Source organism: Pseudophryne corroboree, chromosome 4 (assembly GCF_028390025.1).
Source record: "Pseudophryne corroboree isolate aPseCor3 chromosome 4, aPseCor3.hap2, whole genome shotgun sequence".
Lineage (NCBI taxonomy): Eukaryota > Metazoa > Chordata > Amphibia > Anura > Myobatrachidae > Pseudophryne > Pseudophryne corroboree.
In genome coordinates this window covers 420,155,418-420,180,666 of record NC_086447.1, presented here as the reverse complement: position 1 = coordinate 420,180,666, position 25,249 = coordinate 420,155,418, and the positions used below count along the sequence as shown (strand labels likewise).

Below are 25,249 nucleotides of genomic sequence, written 5' to 3'. Positions count from 1 at the left end.
TGGTGTCCCTGGACATACAGAATGCTTACCTGCACATACCTATTGCCATGTCGCATCAGCAATATCTGCGGTTTGCTATTGGCAACCTACATTATCAATTCCAGGCCTTGCCTTTCGGACTGACTACGGCTCCTTGGATCTTCACCAAGGTCATGGCAGTCATGACGGCTCTTCTCCGCCGTTAGGGTGTCAGGATCATGCCATATCTGGATGACTTGCTGATCCTCGCGAACTCCCCAGAGGTTCTCCTCAGTCATCTGGAACTGATGGTCCAATTCCTACAAGCCCATGGGTGGCTCATCAACTGGAAGAAGTCCTCGCTGGTTCCTGCTCAGAGCATGGTGCACCTGGGGGCATTGCTGGACACACAACCAATGATTTTTCTTGTCTCCAGAGAAAGTCCTGAAGTTTAAGGACATGATCCGATACTTCCTCTCTCACCAGAGAGTGTCGGTACACTCGGCGATGCAAGTACTAGGCCTCGTGGTGTCGGTGTTCGACATGGTAGAGTTCGCTCAATTTCATTCCTGCCCTCTGCAACGATTAATCCTTTCCAAGTGGAACAGCCTTCCCCACCGGATCAGGTCTCAAACGATCTCCTTGATTCCGGAGGTTCGTCTGTCACTGAGCTGGTGGCTACAACACCAACAGTTGTGCAGGGACTGTCCCTTCTGGATCTCCAACTGGGTCCTCCTAACAACGGACGCCAGTCTGCGGGGATGGGGCGCGGTGTTGGAGCAACACTCTCTCCAGGGTCGTTGATCCAAGGAGGAATCTCTCCTCCCGATAAACATTCTGGAATTGTGGGCAGTGTTCAATGTGTTGACACTGGCCCTGCCTCTGGTACAGAACAGGCCCGTTCCAGTACAATCGGACAACGCCACCATGGTAGCATACATAAATCATCAAGGCAGCACTCTAAGTCGCATGGCAATGGTGGAAGTGTCAAATTCTCCAATGGGCGGAATGCCATCTGCCAGCCATGTCGGCCATGTTCATTCCGGGAGTCCTCAACTGAAAAGCGGACTTCCTCAGTCGTCAGGGTGTGCACACCGGAGAGTGGAGTCTTCATCCCGAAGTCTTTCAACTCCTAGTGGACAAGTGGGGCCTACCAGATGTAGACCTGATGGCATCTCTGCACAATCACAAGGTTCCGGTCTTAGGAGCAAGGACAAGGGATCCTCAAGCGGCGTTCGTTTTACGCACTAGCAATTCCATGGAACTTTCGGCTGCCATATGTGTTCCCTCCAGTGCCACTACTGCCCAGGGTAATACGGAAGTTCAAGCAAGAAGGAGGAGTACTACTTCTAGTCACTCCAGCGTGGCCCAGACGGCATTGGTACTCAGCTGCAGGGTCTCTCGATAGAGCGTCCTTTTTCTACTTCCTGAACGCCTAGACCTCCTCGTTTAGGGCCCTTGTGTCTACCTGGACCTGGCCAGACTAGCTTTGATGGCGTGGCTATAGAAGCATCAGTCCTGAGAGCAAAATGATTCTCTGAGGCGGTCATTCAAACAATGTTGAAAGCCCATAAACAAGCTTCGGCTCAGATTTATTACAGGGTCTGGAATTCTTACTTTACTTGTACAGGGTCTGGAATTCTTACTTTACTTGGTGTGCTGCTAAGAATTATGATGCGTATACTTTGAAAACTTCAAGACTTTTCCAGCAAGGCCTCGACTTGGGCCTTCGTCTGGCCTCGCTCAAGGTTCACATCTCTGCCTTGTCGGTGTGGTTTCATAGTAAAATTGCGTCTCTTCCTGACGTTCACACTTCCACTCAGGGTGTTCTAAGGATTCAGCCTCCCTATGTCCCTCCTGTGGCTCCATGGGATCTGTCTGTTGAATTGAATGCCCTGTAAGAGTCTCCATTTGAACCTCTTGAGTCTGTGGACCTTAAATGCCTTATGCTTAAGATCGTTTTTCTGTTGGCTATTGCCTCTGCTAGGAGGTTGTCGGACTTAAGCGCTTTATCCTGTCGTCCACCCTTTCTGATTTTTCACTGTGACCGGGCTGTTCTTTGAACTCGCCCTGGTTATTTGCCTAAGGTGGTGTCATCTTTTCACCTTAACCAGGAGATTGTGGTTCCGGCCTTCACCCCTTCTAGTCTGTCCTCCTCCAAAGAAAAATCTTTGGATGTGGTACGGGCTCTCCGTGTTTATGTGGAGAGGACTGCCTCTATCAGGAGGTCTGATTCCATTTTTCTACTTTTTGGTTTTCACAAACGTGGCTGGCCTGCGAATAAGCAGACCTCGGCCAAATGGATTAGAATGGTAATTGCACAAGCCTATGCGCAGGCTGGGCTCCCAGCTCCTGCTGCTATCAAAGCCCATTCTTCTGTTGGACCTTCTTGGGTGGCCAGCCGTGGCACGTCCGCAGAACAATTGTGCAAGGCGGCTACGTGGTCCTCAGTGAACACGTTCATCAGGTTCTATGCCTTTGATACTACCGCCTCCCAGGATGCTATGTTTGGACGCCGGGTTCTTGTGCCCGCTACAGTGCGGCCCCTCCCATGAACTGCTTTAGGACATCCCCAATGTTATTCCTTGTGGATTCCCAGTGTACCCTGCTGCAGAAAAGGAGATTTATGGTAAACTTACCATGGTTAAATCTCTTTCTGCGAGGTACACTGGATTCCACAGGGCGCACACCCTGAGGCATTTAGATTATTTGGGTTTGTATGGCATTAGCCGCTGGTACCTTCTCCTGTTGTGAGAATGTGGTTCTATGTGGCTAACATCTACCGTCTCTATTTTAGCTGCTATTGCCATTGGACTGGTTAAGGAACTGAGCTCCAGTGCCTGGAGGCGGGGATATAGAGGAGGCGGTGCAGCGCATCCTGGGAACAGTCAAAGCTTTGGCCTGTTGGTGCCTCGGATCAAGATCCAACTCTACACCCCAACGTTATTCCCTGTGGAATCCAGTGTACCTCACAGAAAGATTTAACAATAAGTCTACCATAATATTCTCTCTCTCTCTTTCTCTCTTTCTCTCTTTCTCTCTTTCTCTCTCTCTCTCTCTCTCTCTCTCTCTCTCTCTCTCTCTCTCTCTCTCTCATTATATATATATATATATATATATATATATATATATATATATATATATATATATATATATATATATATATGTGCGTGTATGTAATGTATTAAAAAATACATTTTATTTAAACCAGCAGAGAAACAAAACATATTTACCCTTATGTTGGGTAGTCATAGTTGACACACAATTAAAAAAATGGAATTTTGTAACACCATGAAATAAAGACAAAAAAATGAATTGATATGTTTTATATACAGGTCTGACAACTAGAGTGTAAAGAACTCTGGGTAGATTCAATAATTTAAGTAAAGATAAATAACTTATAAATATTAAAAAAATATTAGAATACATCTACCTTTTTAAAGATGCAAATATGAACACTAAAGTTGAAATTGGAGATCTTGACTTATTTACATCTAGTTTGCTGTTAATCATATTTGAGGCAGAAGCCTGTGATAAAACTTCGAAAGCCAACATTCTGGCTTATCTTCTGTGTCAGCACTGGTTATCTTGAACAGGTATGTATTCAAATGTTTTTAACAGCTCAGTGACTGCTGGGGGCACAGTCTTTTTCATAGAATTTGTATCATGCACAACCATGTATTATATATCTAACCCGGTGGTATAGAATGTATGTTAAAAGTAGAGATGATAATATTGCTCTGAACTATATATAAATACCAATAGATCAGTGGTTCCCAAACTTTCTTAGTTCATGGCACCCTTTGGGTCTCAGACTTTGCCAGTTATGCCAAACTCTGAAAAGCTATGCTGTAATGTTGTTATAACATCAGAGCCCATCTAACACATCTAACATGTGAGCATCCGTGGCTCCATTGTCGCCTATAATTTCTCTGGCACAGTTAGATGCAAGTCTCTCATTAACTAACGGTCTTGTACAGTTCTATGATGGTTAACAGCAGAAGTCACATTTGCAGTCTCTGAGGTGCCTACTCTTTTTCTATATACAATACAAGAGGTACATCGGCTGCTAGAAGTTTACTTTTGTGAGACGGGATGCATTACATGGGGTAACGGATCATGCCTTTTTTTTAATTGATTAATCGCATGCACATAGTGCACTTTGTTTGATTTGTGTTCAGAGAAACCTCACTGCTTATATTTATAACATTTGCTGGCCGCTGAACTGCATTTATATTAAATGTCTCCATGGTTTGAATATTGTGTATGAAACCTTGTGTACTTCACAGCTGGGCTGCCAAAAACCTGTTACCTTGAGACATCCAGGGTATTCTATAGTAGTTTAGGAATGATTAATGCCTTTATCTACCTTCCCCCCTAGCCCCACAGAGTATATTAGCATGTGCCACAACTCCCAGTTAGTGTTGATGCTGACCATACACTCCTAGTTGGTGAAGACCCAGGGCAGAGGCTCGGAGTCTAACATATTAGTGGCCTTCACCAGGGATCTCCACAAGGAGGTTTGGACTTTGCGGAGTTAGATATGCAGGTCACGGCCCCTCTGTCTGGGTTCCAGTGTATTGGCTGTTGGATATGAAAGAACTGAGAGCAGGCAGACTGATTGCTGTGGGGTGTACTGGTGTGTAGTGGTCAGGAATGCGTTTGAACCAGGTTTGTAATGCGGTACCAGGGGGTGAGCAGAATCGGGTTAAAGTAAATTTATTAGCCAAGGTCAGAACCAGGAAGTCACTAGGAGCAGTACTAAGGGAGCAGGCCGAAGAATTATCGGACAAAACCAGATCAATACACAGGGAATCATTAGAGGGTTCAGACAGAAATAGACACGGGATTACAGTAATGGAGCCTAATACTCTGGGACTTGAACAGTGTTCAGAGACTCCCTTTTAATAGGCCGATTATTTTACATTTGGAGCTAAACATTGTGTATGGTATGTATTCCCTTTTAAATTTTAAGCAGAGCAGTGTGCGCACTCTAGGTAGCTGCAGACGCCTGCAATCGGAGCTGCACAGCAGCAGAGGGGAGAAGCCAGGAGGAGGTTTTTCTGGTTGAGAGAACGCTATATCGGCAGGTACCAGCATGCACCTGACTGCATCAGGGCTGCGGTAGCCCTGGGAGACTAGCACCACTGGACCTGGTAAGTGAGGACAGGGTTCTGGCATGCTGTGACAGCATGTAAATAATTTATTGGTATTTATATTTACTTCAGAGCAATATTACCCTCTATACTCTCACCGTAAGTTCTATTCCACTGAGTTACATATATAATATATGGTTGTGTATGGTACACATTCTATGAAAACTACTACGTGTTCCCAGCAGCCACTGAGCTGTTAAAAGCACATACCTATTCAAGATACCTTCTGTGCCAGCAGTGGGTGATCCAGATTGTTGACTTTTAAAGCTTTTATTGACTGTTGATTATTATTTCCTCCAATATAATAAGCGGCAATCGAGCTGTAAATAAGTCTGTCTCCAACTTCAACATCAGTACCATATTTGCATCACAGTGCTTTAAGGTAGATCTATGCTAACAATTGTTTTTTATCTAATAGTTTAAGTTATTTATACTTAAATGATAGAAGCTTTCTAGTTATGTATGCTGAATTTATCAGCCATTTGTATTAGCCATATCAATTCAAGTTTTTTTTGTTTTTTTTTCATAGGGTTACAAAATTCCTTTTATTTTGTGACCGCATCTATACCTAACCAATATTTTACGGGTTAACATTAATAGTTACGTTTTAATAAAACCAATTAATTTATATACTCGTGTGCCCACTCCATTTTTTCTTTTTATTCTTTTGCGTCTATGCAGTCCCTTTTTCAGAGTACTTGGTATTCACTTCTTGGGAGAACCACCAACTAATTTATTGAAGTCTGAATACCACCTACTTATTTTTCAATAGTTTGTCCATTCAACATTTCAGATTTTATAAAAAAAAGTTTTGTAATTTTCCTGTATGTAATCAACTCCAATGCCCACCTAGTCAATAGGTGTTGATCAGTCAACTATCACTAGTTATCTTTGTGCTGTTATATTCTACTGTATAATACTTTCTACTGGTTAGTACACGTTAGATGTACACGTTATAATTAATGATTTGAACCGTTTAAATTAGGTGAGCTCAATTTTGAGCTTCATGGCAAAGGCTATGAATACTTACGTACATGTGATTTCTTAATTTTTTGTTTTTAATAAATTTGCAGAAACCGCATACTTTTTTTCACGTTGTAATTTATGGGGTATTGTGTGTGTGTGTGTGTGTGTGTGTGTGTGTGTGTGTGTGTGTGTGTAGAATTTTTGGAATAAGGCTGTAACATGAGAAAATGTGGAAAAAGTGAAGCGCTGTGAAAACTTTCATATGCACTGTGTGTGTTTTATTGTTAAATGGTTTCTTTCTCAAAATGAATTTAAGGGTTAGTTAATAACAAGGTTAGCAGTGAAAGCAATTGTTGCAATGAGTGCATTCACATATGCTACGTTGCTAGTAAGTATTGTAATCCATGCGTTTAACTCTTGTATAGATGGTATGAATGTTTGTTACTATATTATATAACACATGAAGGCTTTGGAGCAGATAGTTGCATTAAAAGTTATATCCTTTTGATTTAAGACACACTAAGCTTATTTCAAGTAAAAGATGGAGGCGAAGTTTCAATTCCCTTGACAAAAACAGGCATTGCTTGGTGGACCGATAAAAACGTGAAGTTCAGAAATCCAACTGCAACCAATACAAGTAACCTTGCAGAGATTTTTAAAGGTAAATTCTTTCAAAAAACTGATAATGATTTGATGAACTGAAGTAGTGTGGTGTGTGTGTGTGTTGTTTTTTTTTTTTTTTTTTTACTGTTTGTTTTTGGGTCTGTGTCTTATAAACTGATATTGTTTACCTCATGAGTCCTATAGAAAGTGCAAATTATTATTTTTGTTAGGAAATCTAGATAAAAGGCTCTAGTACTGGAGATGCATATTAGATGTGTTTCTTTTGTAGTTGCATCTGCCTTACTTCTGCCTTCACTGCCAGTTTGGACCAACAGAAATTGCTAAACCGCCAATAATTTCAGACCTGCCCCTGCTTGGAGGCCAAGCCCCGCACATTGAATTTGATGGGCTTATTCTATTGGAATAAAATTGACGGAAGTATTTTGTATGAGATATTGGTATTAAGGTGGAGATACAAACACAGTTCGGCATTTCCACAGTTGTCATCTGAGGCTTATGTAAGGTTGCCACCTGAATTTGTGTTCCTGGAACAGTCTCTCGCATTTCCTGACTTTAGTGTTGTACCAAGTAACTGAAGACAGCAATGCGACATAACCTGTAATGACTTATGTATCGACAAAGCATGTCCTTCATACTATGGACAGTATCCAAGTATCGTCTACAAATCATCAGGAGTTAAAAAAAAAATATTTTTTTATTTTTTCAGGCAATCCTATTAAGACATCCGAAAAAATTTTTCGTGTGATAACACACACAGGTTCAGTGAAACCTGTTTTTGATTTCGCATTTCTGAAGAGTCGGTGCTTATCGGGGATTTTGCATTGCCTGACTGAGGCAGGTGAAACAAAATCTCTGATTAAACTACAGCTTGTTCCGACTTTTTGAGAACAATAGGATATCCTGGGGAAAATCCATTAGCTGCGGCTAATTGGATACCCCCCTTTCCACCCACCCCCATCCCCCCAAAGTCTTTTATTCAGTGGAGCTGCTCTTCTTAAAATAGAATTTGTCAAATTTGGAAAATAAGTATATTTCTGCTGCGGGGTACACTGGGCTCCACAGGGAATGACATTGGGGTGTAGAGTAGGATCTTGATCCGAGGCACCAACAGGCTAAAAGCTTTGACCTTCTTCGCAGAATGCATAGCGCCGCCTCCTCTATAACCCCGCCTCCGTGCACAGGAGCTCAGTTTTGTAGTTGGTGCCATGCAGTGGAGACATACAATAGGTGGGCTGCTCCAGCAGCCCTCATAAGAGCTTTTCCAAGTGGGACGGCCTGCCTCACTGGATCAGGTCGCAAATGATCTCCTTGTCTCCGGAGGTCCGTCTGTCACTACACTGGTGGCTGCAGGACCATCGATTGAGCAGGTGTCATCCCTTCTGGATCTCCAACTGGGTCCTTCTGACGACGGATGCCAGTGTGAGAAGTTGGGGCGCGGTGTTGGAGCAACACTCCGTTCAGGGTCGGTGGACCAGGGAGGAGTCTCTCCTCCCAATAAACATTCTGGAATTGCGGGCGGTGTTCAACTCGCTGAACTTGGCCCAGCATTTAATATAGAACAGACCTGTTCAAATACATTCGGACAACGCCACCACAGTGGCGTACATCAATCATCAAGGCGGCACTCGAAGCCTCATGGCAATGAGGGAAAGTATCCAGGATTCTTTAGTGGGCGGAACGCCATCTGCCAGCCATATCTGCAGTATTCATTCCTGGGGTCCTAAACTGGGAAGCGGACTTTCTCAGTAGTCAGGACGTACACGCCGGAGAGTGGAGCCTCCATCCAGAAGTGTTGACAAGTGGGGCCTTCCAGATGTGGACCTGATGCCGTCTCAACACGATCACAAGGTTTCGGTCTTCAGAGCAAGGACAAGGGATCCTCAAGCAGCGTTCGTGGACGCACTGGCAATTCCATGCAACTTTCGGATGCCATACGTGTACCCTCCGGTGTCACTCCTGCCCAGAGTAATAAGGAAGTTCAAGCAAGAAGGAGGAATCTGACTTCTGATCGCTCCCGCGTGGCCCAGACTGCATTGGTTCTCAAACCTTCATGGTCTCTCGATAGAGCGTCCCCTTCTACTTCCGCAGCGCCCAGATCTCCTCGTTCAGGATTTAGCCCAGTTGGCTTTGACGGCGTGGCTCTTGAAGCTTCCTTCTTGAGGTCCAAGGGATTTTCTGAGGTGGTCATTCAAACCATGTTGAAGGCCCGGAAACCGGCTTCTGCTCGGATTTATCATAGGGTCTGGAATTCTTACTTTGCTTGGTGCGCCGCTAATAATCCATGACGCTTATAAGTTTAGAACTTTTGGCCTTTCTACCACAAGGCCTGGACTTGGGCCTTCATCTGGCCTCCATCAAGGTTCATATTTCTGCCTCGTCTGTTTGGTTTCAGAGAAAAATTGTGACTTTACTTGATGTTCATACGTTCACTCAGGATGTGTAGCGGATTCACCCTCCTTATGTCCCGCCTGTGGCTCCTTGGGACTTGTCGGTGGTTCTGGAGGGGTTGTGAGGGTCTCCATTTGAGCCTCTTGAATCGGTAGACCTTAATTGGCTTTCTCTTAAAGTATTGTTTCTGCTGGCTATTGCCTCTGCTAGACGGGTGTCTGATCTGGGTGCCTTGTCTTGTAGGTCCCCACATCTGATTTTTCACCGTGACCGGGCGGTTCTTAGAACACGTCCCGGGTACTTACCTAATGTGGTATCTTCTTTCCACCTTTAATCAGGAGATTGTGGTTCCAGCCTTTGCCTCTCCTGACTTGTCTTCCATAGAACGGTCTTTGGATGTGGTCCGGGCTCTCCGTATCTATGTGAAGAGAACTGCATCCCTTCGGAAGTCTGATTCTCTCTTTGTACTGTTTCGTTTTCACAAACGTGGCTGGCCTGCTCACAAGCAGATCCTGGCCAGATGGATTAGAATGGTGATTGCACATGCTTATGTACAGACTGGCCTTCCAGCTCCTTCTACCATCAAGGCCCATTCTACTCTGTCTGTTGGACCTTCTTGGGTGGCCCGCCATGGTGCGACCCTTGAACAATTCATATGGTTCTATGCCTTCGAACACGTTCATATGGTTCTATGCCTTCGATACTTCCGCCTCCCAGGATGCTTCCTTTGGACGCCTGGTTCTTGTGCCCGCTACAGTGTGTCCCCTCCCATGAGGAACTGCTTTAGGACATCCCCAATGTCATTCCCTGTGGAGCCCAGTGTACCCCACAGCGTAAAACGAGATTTATGGTAAGAACTTACCGTTGTTAAATCTTTCTGCGAGGTACACTGGGCTCCACAGGGCGCCCACCCTGACGTACTTAGCTTCTTTGGGTTGGTATGGCATTAGCCGCTGACACTTTCTCCTGTCGTGAGAATGTGGCTGCTAACAGTTGTCGTCTCTTACCTGCTACTGCATTGGACTGGTTAACAAAAACTGAGCTCCTGTGCACGGAAGCGGGGTTATAGAGGAGGCAGCGGCGCTATGAATTCTGGGAAGGTCAAAGCTTTTAGCCTGTTGGTGCCTCGGATCAAGATCCTACTCTACACCCAAATGTCATTCCCTGTGGAGCCCAGTGTACCTCGCAGAAAGAGATTTAACAACTGTAAGTTCTTACCATAAATCTTGTTTTAGGAGCATAATTGCCCATGTTTATAGTGCTGCTATTTATACTTCCATTTCTACTTGTTCTTGTCTTTTGTATCCAAATATGTCCATACATTTTCTAGAGCTGAAATTAATCCTTTATATTTGGTTTCCTTAATGTAATGGTTTCATGTTAGCAGTTGTCTTTATTTTACCTTTTTTCTGTTACCTAGACACAACAAAGCCAATTAATTGGCAGAAACCAGTGTATGACTTAGATCCAGACAACAGTGGCAACAATGGATTCATCAATGAAGATTTTATTGTTTGGATGCGTACTGCTGCGCTGCCGACATTCAGAAAGCTTTACGGCCTGATAGAAATTAATAGTGATTTACATGTAGCCTTAGCACCTGGCAATTATTCTCTGCATATAAAATACAGTATCCTTTTATAAAACAAGGGCTATTAATGATGCTTATTTCTCTGACGTCCTAGTGGATGCTGGGAACTCCGTAAGGACCATGGGGAATAGCGGCTCCGCAGGAGACTGGGCACAAAAAGTAAAAGCTTTAGACTAGCTGGTGTGCACTGGCTCCTCCCCCTATGACCCTCCTCCAAGCCTCAGTTAGATTTTTGTGCCCGAACGAGAAGGGTGCAAGCTAGGTGGCTCTCCTGAGCTGCTTAGAAGTAAAAGTTTAAATAGGTTTTTTATTTTCAGTGAGTCCTTCTGGCAACAGGCTCACTGCATCGTGGGACTAAGGGGAGAAGAAGCGAACTCACCTGACTGCAGAGTGGATTGGGCTTCTTGGCTACTGGACATTAGCTCCAGAGGGACGATCACAGGTTCAGCCTGGATGGGTCCCGGAGCCGCGCCGCCGGCCCCCTTACAGAGCCAGAAGAGCGAAGAGGTCCGGAGAAAGCGGCGGCAGAAGACGTTCCTGTCTTCAAATAAGGTAGCGCACAGCACTGCAGCTGTGCGCCATTGCTCTCAGCACACTTCACACTCCGGTCACTGAGGGTGCAGGGCGCTGGGGGGGAGCGCCCTGAGACGCAATAAAAACGATATAAAAACCTTATATGGCTAAAAAAAATGCATCACATATAGCTCCTGGGCTATATGGATGCATTTATCCCCTGCCAGTTTCCTGAAAAAAGCGGGAGAAAAGGCCGCCGTGAAGGGGGTGGAGCCTTTCTCCTCAGCACACAAGCGCCATTTTCTTTCACAGCTCCGCTGGAAGGACGGCTCCCTGACTCTCCCCTGCAGACTACACTACAGAAACGGGGTAAAACAAGAGAGGGGGGGCACTATTGGCAGCTAATATATAATACAGCAGCTATAAAGGGAGTAACACTTATATAAGGTTATCCCTGTATATATATATATAGCGCTCTGGTGTGTGCTGGCAAACTCTCCCTCTGTCTCCCCAAAGGGCTAGTGGGGTCCTGTCCTCTATCAGAGCATTCCCTGTGTGTGTGCTGGGTGTCGGTACGATTGTGTCGACATGTATGAGGAGGAAAATGATGTGGAAGCAGAGCAATTGCCTGTGTTAGTGATGTCACCCCCTAGGGAGTCGACACCTGACTGGATGGTAGTAATTAAAGAATTACGTGACAATGTCAGCACTTTGCAAAAAACTGTTGACGACATGAGACAGCCGACAAATCAATTAGTGCCTGTTCAGGCGTCTCAGACACCGTCAGGGGCGCTAAAACGCCCGTTACCTCAGATGGTCGACACAGACCCTGACACGGATACTGAATCCAGTGTCGACGGTGACGAGACAAACGTAATGTCCAGTAGGGCCACACGTTACATGATCACGGCAATGAAGGAGGCATTGAACATCTCTGACACTACAAGTACCACAAAAAAGGGTATTATGTGGGGTGTGAAAAAACTACCAGTAGTTTTTCCTGAGTCAGATGAATTAAATGAGGTGTGTGATAAAGCGTGGGTTTCCCCCGATAAAAAACTGCTGATTTCTAATAAATTATTGGCACTATACCCTTTCCCGCCAGAGGTTAGGGCACGTTGGGAAACACCCCCTAGGGTAGATAAGGCGCTCACACGCTTATCAAAACAAGTGGCGTTACCGTCTCCTGATACGGCCGCTCTCAAGGAACCAGCTGATAGAAGGCTGGAAAATATCTTAAAAGATATATACACACATACCGGTGTTATACTGCGACCAGCGATCGCCTCAGCCTGGATGTGCAGCGCTGGAGTGGCTTGGTCGGATTCCCTGACTGAAAATATTGATACCCTGAATAGGGACAGTATATTATTAACTATAGAGCATTTAAAGGATGCATTACTATATATGCGAGATGCACAGAGGGATATTTGCACCCTGGCATCTAGAGTAAGTGCGATGTCCATTTCTGCCAGAAAAACGTTATGGACGCGACAGTGGTCAGGTGATGCGGATTCCAAACGACATATGGAAGTATTGCCGTATAAAGGGGAGGAGTTATTTGGGGTCGGTCTATCGGACCTGGTGGCAACGGCTGGAAAATCCACCTTTTTACCCCAGGTCACCTCTCAGCAGAAAAAGACACCGTCTTTTCAAACCCAGTCCTTTCGTCCCTATAAGGGCAAGAGGGAAAATGGCCGCTCATTCCTGCCCCGGGGCAGAGGAAGGGGAAAAAGACTGCACCATGCAGCCTCTTCCCAGGAGCAGAAGCCCTCCCCCGCTTCTGCCAAGTCCTCAGCATGACGCTGGGGCTCTGCAAGCAGACTCGGGCACGGTGGGGGGCCGTCTCAAGAATTTCAGCGCGCAGTGAGCTCACTCGCAAGTGGACCCCTGGATCCTGCAGGTAGTATCACAGGGGTACAAATTGGAATTCGAGACGTCTCCCCCTCGCCGGTTCCTGAAGTCTGCTCTACCAACGTCTCCCTCCGACAGGGAGGCAGTATTGGAAGCTATTCACAAGCTGTATTTCCAGCAGGTGATAATCAAGGTACCCCTCCTACAACAGGGAAAGGGGTATTATTCCACGCTGTTTGTGGTACCGAAGCCGGACGGCTCGGTGAGACCAATTTTAAATCTAAAATCTTTGAACACTTACATAAAAAGGTTCAAATTCAAGATGGAGTCACTCAGAGCAGTGATAGCGAACCTGGAAGAAGGGGACTATATGGTATCTCTAGACATCAAGGATGCTTATCTCCATGTCCCAATCTACCCTTCTCACCAAGGGTACCTCAGGTTTGTGATACAAAACTGTCATGATCAGTTTCAGACGCTGCCGTTTGGATTGTCCACGGCACCACGGGTCTTTACCAAGGTAATGGCCGAAATGATGATTCTTCTTCGAAGAAAAGGCGTCTTAATTATCCCTTACTTGGACGATCTCCTGATAAGGGCAAGGTCCAGGGAACAGTTAGAGGTCGGAGTAGCACTATCTCAGGTAGTGCTACGTCAGCACGGGTGGATTCTAAATATCCCAAAATCACAGCTGATTCCAACAACACGTCTACTGTTCCTAGGGATGATTCTGGACACAGTCCAGAAAAAGGTGTTTCTCCCGGAGGAGAAGGCCAGGGAGTTATCCGAGCTAGTCAGGAACCTCCTAAAACCAGGACAAGTGTCAGTGCATCAGTGCACGAGAGTCCTGGGAAAAATGGTGGCTTCTTACGAAGCGATTCCATTCGGAAGATTCCATGCAAGAACTTTTCAGTGGGATCTGCTGGACAAATGGTCCGGATCGCATCTTCAGATGCATCAGCGGATAACCCTATCTCCAAGGACAAGGGTATCTCTCCTGTGGTGGTTACAGAAGGCTCATCTTCTAGAGGGCCGCAGATTCGGCATTCAGGATTGGATGCTGGTAACCACGGATGCCAGCCTGAGAGGCTGGGGAGCAGTCACACAGGGAAGAAATTTCCAGGGCTTGTGGTCAAGCATGGAAACGTCTCTTCACATAAATATCCTAGAGCTAAGGGCCATTTACAATGCCCTAAGTCAAGCAAGGCCTCTGCTTCAGGGTCAACCGGTATTGATCCAGTCGGACAACATCACGGCTGTCGCCCACGTAAACAGACAGGGCGGCACAAGAAGCAGGAGGGCAATGGCAGAAGCTGCAAGGATTCTCCGCTGGGCGGAAAATCATGTGATAGCACGGTCAGCAGTGTTCATTCCGGGAGTGGACAACTGGGAAGCAGACTTCCTCAGCAGACACGACCTCCACCCGGGGGAGTGGGGACTTCATCCAGAAGTCTTCCAAGTGATTGTAAACCGTTGGGAAAAACCAAAGGTGGACATGATGGCGTCCCGTCTCAACAAGAAACTGGACAGATATTGCGCCAGGTCAAGGGACCCTCAGGCAATAGCGGTGGACGCTCTGGTAACTCCGTGGGTTTTCCAGTCGGTATATGTGTTCCCTCCTCTTCCTCTCATACCAAAAGTACTGAGAATCATAAGAAGGAGAGGAGTAAGAACGATACTCGTGGCTCCGGATTGGCCAAGAAGAACTTGGTACCCGGAGCTGCAAGAGATGCTCACGGAGGACCCGTGGCCTCTACCTCTAAGGAAGGACCTGCTCCAGCAGGGACCTTGTCTGTTCCAAGACTTACCGCGGCTGCGTTTGACGGCATGGCGGTTGAACGCCGGATCCTGAAGGAAAAAGGCATTCCAGATGAAGTCATCCCTACCCTGATCAAGGCCAGGAAGGATGTAACTGCAAAACATTATCATCGCATTTGGCGAAAATATGTTGCGTGGTGTGAGGCCAAGAAGGCCCCTACGGAGGAATTTCAACTGGGTCGTTTCCTACATTTCCTGCAAGCAGGATTGTCTATGGGCCTAAAATTAGGATCCATTAAGGTTCAAATTTCGGCCCTGTCGATCTTCTTCCAAAAAGAACTGGCTTCAGTGCCTGAAGTTCAGACGTTTGTCAAAGGGGTACTGCATATACAGCCTCCTTTTGTGCCTCCAGTGGCACCTTGGGATCTCAATGTAGTTTTAGGGTTCCTAAAATCACATTGGTTTGAACCACTTGCCACAGTGGATTTGAAATATCTCACATGGAAAGTGGTAATGCTGTTGGCCCTGGCTTCAGCCAGGCGCGTATCAGAATTGGCGGCTTTATCCTATAAAAGCCCTTACCTGATATTTCATTCGGATAGGGCGGAATTGAGGACTCGTCCTCAATTTCTCCCTAAGGTGGTTTCAGCGTTTCACATGAATCAACCTATTGTGGTACCTGTGGCTACTAGGGACTTGGAGGACTCCAAGTTGCTGGACGTAGTCAGGGCCCTGAAAATATGTTTCCAGGACGGCTGGGGTCAGAAAATCTGACTCGCTGTTTATACTGTATGCACCCAACAAGCTGGGTGCTCCTGCTTCTAAGCAGACGATTGCTCGTTGGATTTGTAGTACAATTCAACTTGCACATTCTGTGGCAGGCCTGCCACAGCCAAAATCTGTTAAAGCCCATTCCACAAGGAAGGTGGGCTCATCTTGGGCGGCTGCCCGAGGGGTCTCGGCTTTACAACTTTGCCGAGTAGCTACTTGGTCAGGGGCAAACACGTTTGCTAAATTCTACAAATTTGATACCCTGGCTGAGGAGGACCTGGAGTTCTCTCATTCGGTGCTGCAGAGTCATCCGCACTCTCCCGCCCGTGTGGGAGCTTTGGTATAATCCCCATGGTCCTTACGGAGTTCCCAGCATCCACTAGGACGTCTGAGAAAATAAGAATTTACTTACCGATAATTCTATTTCTCGTAGTCCGTAGTGGATGCTGGGCGCCCATCCCAAGTGCGGATTGTCTGCAATACTTGTATATAGTTATTGTTACAAACAAATCGGGTTGTTTATTGTTGGAAGCCATCTTTTCAGAGGCTCCTACGGTTATCATACTGTTAACTGGGTTCAGATCACGAGTTGTACGGTGTGATTGGTGTGGCTGGTATGAGTCTTACCCGGGATTCAAGATCCTTCCTTATTATGTACGCTCGTCCGGGCACAGTATCTTAACTGAGGCTTGGAGGAGGGTCATAGGGGGAGGAGCCAGTGCACACCAGCTAGTCTAAAGCTTTTACTTTTTGTGCCCAGTCTCCTGCGGAGCCGCTATTCCCCATGGTCCTTACGGAGTTCCCAGCATCCACTACGGAGTACGAGAAATAGAATTATCGGTAAGTAAATTCTTATTTTTTGAAGTAATGTACCTAATTGACACACAAACATTGATTTATGTTCATTTTTTTGTGTAAAGTTTCCTATTGCACTTAAAAAGTAGTTAAGCTTAGACCTTCTTTCTGTTACCTCATTCTAACTGAAAGTTCTTGTTACTGTTATTGGTAAAACCATATTGGGCAATTTGAGAGTCCGTTCAATGTAATGCGCTGCCAAGCATCCCTACAATGCCCACTTGTGCATATATCACTTATGGTAGACATGAACATCGCAAGTTTTCCCTGTGCACCTCTATGCATTGCAATTTTTTTTCCTGTGCACCTCTATGGCGGTGCAAGGCAAAGTCTTGACTGCTGCTTGTGTTGTTCTGAAATGACACATAGCCACATTTGTGCTTCACCTTGTATCTCCTCCTTCCTTCTTTTTTTCTTTTTCTTTTTTTTTTTTTTACACCATTCTCACTATCCTTTTGTTTAATCTGAGGTTGATTTTCCTCTAGTGGCTGTGTCCATGGAGGCTGGCTACAGTCCCATGGACTTTACACTTCCTAATAATAATTGCAAATGTAGTCACAGGAACATCAAGCTGCCTGGACATGGTCTTATATACTCTACCATTAAAATGCTTGCCTATGTTTTTCTTTCTGCACTACCCAGACAACTCTCGTTTGCTTTATCTGGTCCATGGGGGGTAATTCAGATCTGATCGCAGCAGCAAATTTGTTAGCTAATGGGGGGGGAAAACGTGCACTGCAGGTGGGGCAGATGTAACGTGGAGAGAGTAAGATTTGGGTGGGTTATATTGTTTCTGTGCAGGGCAAATACTGGCTGCTTTATTTTTACACTGCAATTTTTAGATTTAAGTTTGAAAAAACCCCACCCAAATCTAACTCTCTCTGCACATGTTTTATCGCCCCCCCCCCCCTGCAGTGCACATGGTTTTGCCCATTTGCTAACAAATTTGCTGCTGCGATCAGATACCAAACAGCAGAGTGACTACTTTTCTCTTTTTAAATTTGCTGAATTACTTATTAGAAGATTGAAAACGTGAGGACAATTCAAGAATAGCAGTTTGTTTAATATAGCACTATAATCCAGTTGTTTATTATCTTTTCAGAGGTGTACTAACAAATCTATCCAGGCCACTTTAGAATATCTTTGGAGAATAAGCAATAATTTTTCAGTTTTTCCGTATCTTTACTTTATTTCTATGAAATAGCAAAGGTGTGCACGAGACAATGGCTTTTAATTTAATCACTTTTCAGAAGGAATGAAGCATTGTTTCAATGAGCTGTAAGAAGAGTACCAACAAATTTGCCCATGCTTGTAGTCTAAGGGTTTTTTTTTTTTTTTTGGTTTTTTTTAATCTCCTTTGAAGCCCAAAGTTCATTTTGTAAAAAGTTGAGTTTCACTAATGGGCCCTACACACTGGCCGACATGACTGCACGATATGAACGATCTCGTTCATTAATGAACAAGATAATGTTCATATCGTGCAGTGTGGAGGCTCCAGCAATGAACGATGCGCGGCCCCGCAATCGTTCATCGTTGGTCTCCCGTCGGCTGTACATGCAGGCCAATATGGACGATCTCGTCCATATTTGCCTGCACTTCAATGCAGCCGGCGGGGGGAGTGAAGAAACTTAACTCCCCCCGTCACTGCCCCCCGCCGCCAGGTCGGCCGTATCCGCCGTCGGGCAGCTCGGCGGTGGATCGGCCAGTGTGTAGGGCCTATAATTCTCTTAATGACTAGAAGTTAAGAATAAAAAATTCTGACACTTATACCCCTTTCACATCGCAAATGCCTTGTCCCACCCGGTAATTGGAAACGGGTCCTTACCGGGTGGGACCCAGCGTTTGACCCTACGCGCTGCCATCCCGACCCGGGATATTTTATTGCCGTGTCCGGTTGCCTATCCGGGGGCAGGGACTGCGGCGTCATCGGGGGTGGGGGTGGAGGCGGCACTGGAGATGAGCTCATCTCTGCGCCACCTCTCCCTAAATAGTGAACGGGTCCCGGGTCGCATCGACCTGGCAGCCTGTTCACATTGCTACTGACTCAGTATTCCACCCGGGAATAACACTGCTTTATTCCCGGGTTGAATTACCGGGTCAGGCGACCCGGGAATTCGCCATGGGCCCTTTCACACCGCACAGCGACCTGTGTCGACCCGGCAATATGCCGGATCGATACTGAGTTTTTTGTGCGTGTGAAAGGGGTATTACAGATCTACAAAAGCTGGGAAGTTGTAATTTGCATATGTGTTTTCTACATTTTCTAAGATGGTTACTCACAAATACAGTACCATAGTTTCCCACACTTGGTAGGTTGAGGTGCTGCAGGAAATGTAACTATGGTCTGAAGAAGTTAAAGATACAGATCTAATCATTACAGCATTATAATTACTTGCCATTGGGTTTGGCTTACTGTATGTTATATCTGTGATAACCCCCTAAAATGTCATACTTTTTCATTAGTTCCCTGTTCCCCAAGCTATTTGTGAGTCTACATGCAGTGTTTCTCAATTTGAATCTTCCAGTAACCATAACCTATCTTGAGACATAAAGGCAAAGTGCCCACTGGGGTTCCCTTTTTTTTTTTTTTTTTTACTTTATTTTGGGAGATCATTGGAATGCATTAAATGTTGCAAGAAGCATTTGGAAATCTGCAGTGCATCCAAACATAAGTAAAAAAATATATAAAACCATTGAAGACATTTGAAACAATAGATTCCACAGTCGGGAATGTTTGTTAAACAATCTGAATAGTACAGTAATTATCACTAGCTTCAAACAGAGTTATGTGGCCTAACGTCAGTAGGTATGAAGCCTTACTTTGTTGGAAGCTGTGATAATTACTGTACTATTCAGATTGTTTAACAATCCATCAGTAAATTAAATCCTATACAAAGCCTCAAAATATAAGCTTGTAGTATTTCTAGGACACTGCCTTGAAAACACTGAGGGGGAGTATTCAATTAGCAGTGAAATCGCGATTGCTGGTTTTGTCGGTTTTGTGTCTTGGTTTTTCTTTTGCCATAAAAAAATTACCTTTTTGCGGGTATCCACGCTCCCGCGATTCACCCTATTCAAATGCAAATTTGCAAAAGGGATTGCCGCGAAAATTGGTGCTGACAGTGAAAAATGGGTAAATCTGTCCGTACCCCCAAAAAACTAAACTAACATTGAATAACAGTATAAAAGTTTATTATTGGTTATAATAAACGTATTTATGGTACTTAAATTGGCTCAAATGGCTGTTATATGCCTATTTTAAAAAAATGTAAAACATGATAGCTATTTTTTTCAGCAAAATAAGTGCTAAAATTAAACTTGGGGTACATGCAAATAGGTATAAGTATATATTTAGGATATTTTAGGCGATGTTAAAAAAAAAAAAAAAAAGTGGGAATAGACTACTCCCACCTGCAAGTCTTAAAAACACTTGTCCTACTCATAAAGTACCCCAATATACAGTACCTGTCCCATACCTTGTACCCCAATTTCCATAATTTTGCACTTTTTCACCCCAAAAATGACCTGTCATTATTGGCAAATTAAAAACTTCTAAGTGCATAATTAGTCATTCAGGGGGTTCTCCTAGGAGTTTGGAAACACATACCAACATTTTTAACTTAAAATGGGGATTTTCCCCAAGTTTATCACCTGCTCAGAGTTTGTGAATTGAAATTAGCGGTAAAATTACAGCTGAACCATTTTTACGGACATTTGAATAGGCGATGTGGTGAATTTAGTGCGATTCGTGGTAATTTTGCATCGATTTACAGTGAAAACCCGTTTTGGTTGGTAATTAAATTCCCCACTGAGCCTGTAGTATACAATCTGAGGCATTTCCTTAGGGGCTGTGACATGGGTTCCGTCCTTTATAACTTGGTAGAAAGGGTATCCACATGATTTTGACCATGTTGTGTTTGTGTGTATATATAATATTTTTACTGCAATTTTTCCTATACATTTCTCAGATTACCCTGTTCTCAGCTTTGATGGCAGAAAGAGGATGATCCTAAGCACAATCTCCTGGATGGGGGGAAAGAATCCATTTTTAGGAATTGCATACATCACTGTGGGCTCCATATGTTTTTTCTTGGGTGTTGTACTGCTTATAATACATCATAAATATGGAAATCGGAATAACAGTGCTGATATCCCAAACTAAGGCTTTGAGTCATGTGTTGCATGTGCATCTAAAGTCTGCGCTGCTTGTGTGCTAGCTTCCTGCTATAGTATAGTTGATGGGCTCATATTAAGGTCATTTTTATTTATTGTTCCCTGCAGTAACTCCATAAAGTGTTCTAGTACAAATTTAGGCGAATAAAATGGAAACTTTGTATCCGATGGCCACTCTTCTTGCAGGTTTTTATTCCAGCCTTATATCACAGCTGCAAATGGCTGTACAGTTTTAAGACACTTTAGTTTTTCACGTTTTTTTGTTTGTTTACTGTACTTAATTTTAATGTTTTCCTTTTTCTTTCCATATAGAAAACTTGAGTTTATAGAGAAACCAAACCAAATAAAATGGATGCACAACAGAGTACAATTAAGTGTTTTTTGTTACTGTTTTATACCTGGCTGCGAGAAATCCATCCGCTACCTTTTATGCTTTACATTCTGGGTAGTAGTTTGAAATGTAAAAACAACTTGCGTAGTGTTTTTAAAGAAAATAAAGCCAAATTCAGTGAGCCATCACATTTTACAAAATATTATTTCTTGGGCTTGATGCATTTATAAGAGATGTTTGGTAATAGAATTACTTTCTCTGTAAATTACTGTATTTTAAGAAGTCTGTTGCATAACACATCTCTTACCCCATATCAATAAAAATTAACATAGTTGTGTCCATTTGCTTCTGACTCTCCAACATTACGGTCATCTGTCTTGGTAGACTTGTGGTGATTCCAGTGCAATACACCAGCCCTTTGTTTTCCACCTGTAGAAGTTCATCTCCCTCCCTTCTCTTTATAGCCCCTAAAATCTTTGTACATCTGTTGGGTTTGACAATATTTTATGGGCTATGAATTCATGTACATATCAGTTCTTGTTGAAAATGTATATATTACCTGCTAAAGAGTGATGGGCTTGAGACCTCTTAATGATTTTTATTAAGTCTTCTTTAGCTGTTACTTTCACTATTACTGTTGATTTTATTGGATTAGTCTAATTGGAAGGACTTCACTATTACTGAACCAGAGAAGCAGCTTTACTGGATTTGACAAAATAGCTATATTTTTACATCGCTTGCAAGTCATTTATTACAGACCTATTTTAGATGATTCAATTAGTGGCGAAATTCCATCAGAACCTTCCATGTTAGTATAACACATTCAGGAAGGAAATGTTATTGCTTGCACCCCACGGAGATGCGACCAAAACCAGTAACATTATCCTTTCATAAATACCTGCAATGTACCTTGCTCTTATTTCAATCTCCCTCCATTGATTAGGTGTTTATCTTTTTACTGCCCCCCCCCCCAAAAAAAAAAATTGTACTACATTATAGTTGTCTACTTAGAAAAACTGAGGTGCAAGATTCAATTTACAATTTTTTTATGTTAGCCAAATTAATTGTATTTCTTTGTTAATTGTATTTCTTAATATGCAGTTTTGTGCTGCTCAACAGCCTTGCTGGGGGAGGGGGAAAGCTTCAATCGTGACTTCAACAAGAAAAGTTCAGTATTTTTCCGTAGAGAGAAATTCACAAAGTAGCATTTGTTTCCTATAGACCCGACTGTCACGACATGAAGCAAAATGTTTTTGCATGCTTGAAATAGTTTTTGTTTTGCTACATTTTTCTTGAGTTGCTTGTATATTAGGTGTACATGGTGAAGGTTCATGTAGTTTAAGAAATGATGTAAATGTTCATGCTCATAATCGCTTGGGTTTTCTTAAATTATTTTAACATTCCTTCAGTGCTATTCCGTTTCTTTGTTATATTACTTGCCAACAGCATAAATAATTGTACCAAAAATAAATGTACTAATTTTTATGTCTTGGCTTAAAATTGGAAATTCATTGTTCTTTCAAGGCATAGTTATACAAATAATTGTTCTGTGTTTTGTAATTACATGGCTTGGATCAAATTATAGGTTGCCTGTAGCTGGTTGGACATTATTACTCCCTATAGAACAAGCCACAAGTAGCATTTGTGTTGTATTAAATTTGAAAACCGTTAATTTGCTTCCTCCAAAAAGGCATCTTCTGTCTGAACTTGACTCTTCAAGAAAATAGCTTATCAAATGCAAGTGATTGTAAAAATGTTTCATAACCTGATATCGACTGTAAATTTGCAATTTTGTGCGGTTAGAGCGTGTGCTTTAAGCTAGTGTTGCTAATTCTAATTTGATAGTATTTATTTCTGACAATCTCTATAAACGTTTGCTCACTGGAAGCTGCTGTATATATTTTACATGAAATATTAGCAATTTAATCACAATTCCTGAACACCTTCAGTGAGGCATTTTATATACATTTTGCTAGGAGAATGGTTAAAATATTTGGCTTGGTATTCTTTTATTCTATTTACTCCTACATATGATCTACAGCAGACATGTCCAACCTGCGGCCCTCCAGCTGTTGTGAAACTACGTATCCCAGCATGCCCTGACACAGATTTGCTGTCCGAGAATGCTGAAGCGGTGTCGGGGCATGCTGGGATGTGTAGTTTCTCAACAGCTGGAGTGCCGCAGGTTGGACATGCCTGATCTACAGTGTCTGTCCAGTTGGCTGGATTCCCAGCAATGTGTGACCTTGATTCAATTGCAATGCACAGTAATAATACAGTTGAAATCTGTAGGATCATTATCATGCCTGCTAGTCTTTTTATCTTTTTTGGTATCGCCAAAACTTTCCGGCCATAGGGCCCAAACTGCTGCATCTTGCCCAAATTGGTAATTGTTTCTGGGGCTAGATGATTTGTTATCTAGCTTTACAGATAAACAAATGAGAAGTAGATCCCAGACACCAAAACTTTATGGGGCTGAGGTGAATCTTCTCTCTCTTCTTTAGACTATTTATTTAGGGCGTTTTTGTTTGCAGTTTATAAGAGAAAACTAAAATGTCTCTACTGAAATGATGCACGTTATTTAGCTGGCATTGTTCAAAAATGATATTTTATTTTACTTCATGTCCAACTGTTTCTCTGGTACTTCAGTTAATAAATTTTCTTATAGAATGTAACAATTGTACTGTCATTAATGAGAATATTTGTAATGGTTTTTATATAGTAAATAGCGCTAAACCTTTCACATGAGCATAACAATAAGAATTCATATTTTTCTTACATGGTTTTTCTATGGCTGTACTAGTATGAAGTCTCCACATGAATTGGTGGTCCATTTCAAATTGGTCTTTCTGCAGTGGGGTACACTGATTCCACAGGGAATTACATCGGGGTGTAGAGTTGGATCTTGATCCGAGGCACCAACAGGCTAAAAGCTTTGACTGTTCCCAGGATGCATAGCGCTGCCTCCTCTATATCCCTGCCTCCAGGCACTGGAGCTCAGTTTGTAAGTTGGTGCCTGCAGTGCAGGCAGCTAACAGGGAGGGCTTTGCTAGGCAGCCCTGAAAAGAGCTTTTATTGAAGAAAGAAGACTTCAAGGGCCGCAGGACAGGCACTTGGGAGTGCTATATGTCATACTGACATATTGTGCCGCGGCTCCCTCACCTCCCCCAGCGGCGCTGTATACTCCCGCTCCCTGGTTGCCGGGTATTTACAGCGGAGGGCTCCGGTCATTTCAAGGGCGCACACACTCGCCGCCGCTCCTGGATCACATGGCCTCATGTCTAGGGAGGAGGTCGTTATCCGGCGCGGTCTATGGGAGGCAGACTGCGCGTGCTGGCGTGGACACTGTGACCGTACAGGGACCTTACTAGACCACCAGGGTAAGGGCACAGGTCTGATAAAGGTATAATCCATTTTACATAGGCTCACAGTACTTGGTGGTGAAGTCCAGCAAGGTGATAAGGCTCTGACCTGTAGCCCCAGCCCCAGGCGCCATTTACTGCAAATGTTCCCGCCCTGGAGCTGCATCTCTCTACCTCACTCCCTGTCAGCGTTTGGGAACCATTACACACACAGATGCGCTGACTCTGGGACTGCTGGGCAATGCCTCCTCTGCAAAGCCGCTTGCATCATCAGCGCTGTGCATTTACAGGACACCTAAGTATTCTAAATGTTGTTTAGACAGTGTTAGTTAAGAACAAGTGCATTTCTATATGGATATTTAGTACAAGTATTCTGTGATTTACATCCATTCTTTACTGTGCATTGTTATATCTATATTCAGATGTAGCTTTATTAGTAGTACAGTTACTTAGTATTACTAGTCCAGTGCAGTTTTATTGTTTGTAATAATTTCTGCATTGTACATGTGACTGTGTGTGCGCGCCAATAGCTGCTGTGTGGTCTATACTCCTTGTAGCTCACACATATTGCTATCCCTATATTCTGTACCCTGAAGGAGGCTAAGTGCATCAGGGTTCTCGTATAATATAGTGTTTCACAGGATATACTATTAGTATTTCTCTAACGTCCTAGTGGATGCTGGGAACTCCGTAAGGACCATGGGGAATAGACGGGCTCCGCAGGAGACTGGGCACTCTAAGAAAGATTTAGGACTACCTGGTGTGCACTGGCTCCTCCCTCTATGACCCTCCTCCAAGCCTCAGTTAGATTTCTGTTGCCGGCCGAGCTGGATGCACACTAGGGGCTCTCCTGAGCTCCTAGAAAGAAAGTATAGTTTAGGTTTTTTATTTTCAGTGAGACCTGCTGGCAACAGGCTCACTGCATCGAGGGACTAAGGGGAGAAGAAGC

General features: G+C 43.9%; 1 protein-coding gene across 1 annotated transcript in view; it reads left to right on the top strand.

The window, feature by feature from the left end:
* The window catches only part of TMEM30A (transmembrane protein 30A), a 130,540-nt gene extending 106,924 nt beyond the window's left edge, over positions 1 to 23,616 (top strand). The window contains exons 5-7 of the mRNA XM_063916826.1: positions 6,595 to 6,741; positions 10,513 to 10,722; positions 20,403 to 23,616. Coding sequence (XP_063772896.1) covers positions 6,595 to 6,741; positions 10,513 to 10,722; positions 20,403 to 20,596 — 551 coding nt within the window. The 3' untranslated portion in view covers positions 20,597 to 23,616. The remainder of the gene's footprint in view (positions 1 to 6,594; positions 6,742 to 10,512; positions 10,723 to 20,402) is intronic.
* Positions 23,617 to 25,249: the final 1,633 nt, after the last annotated feature.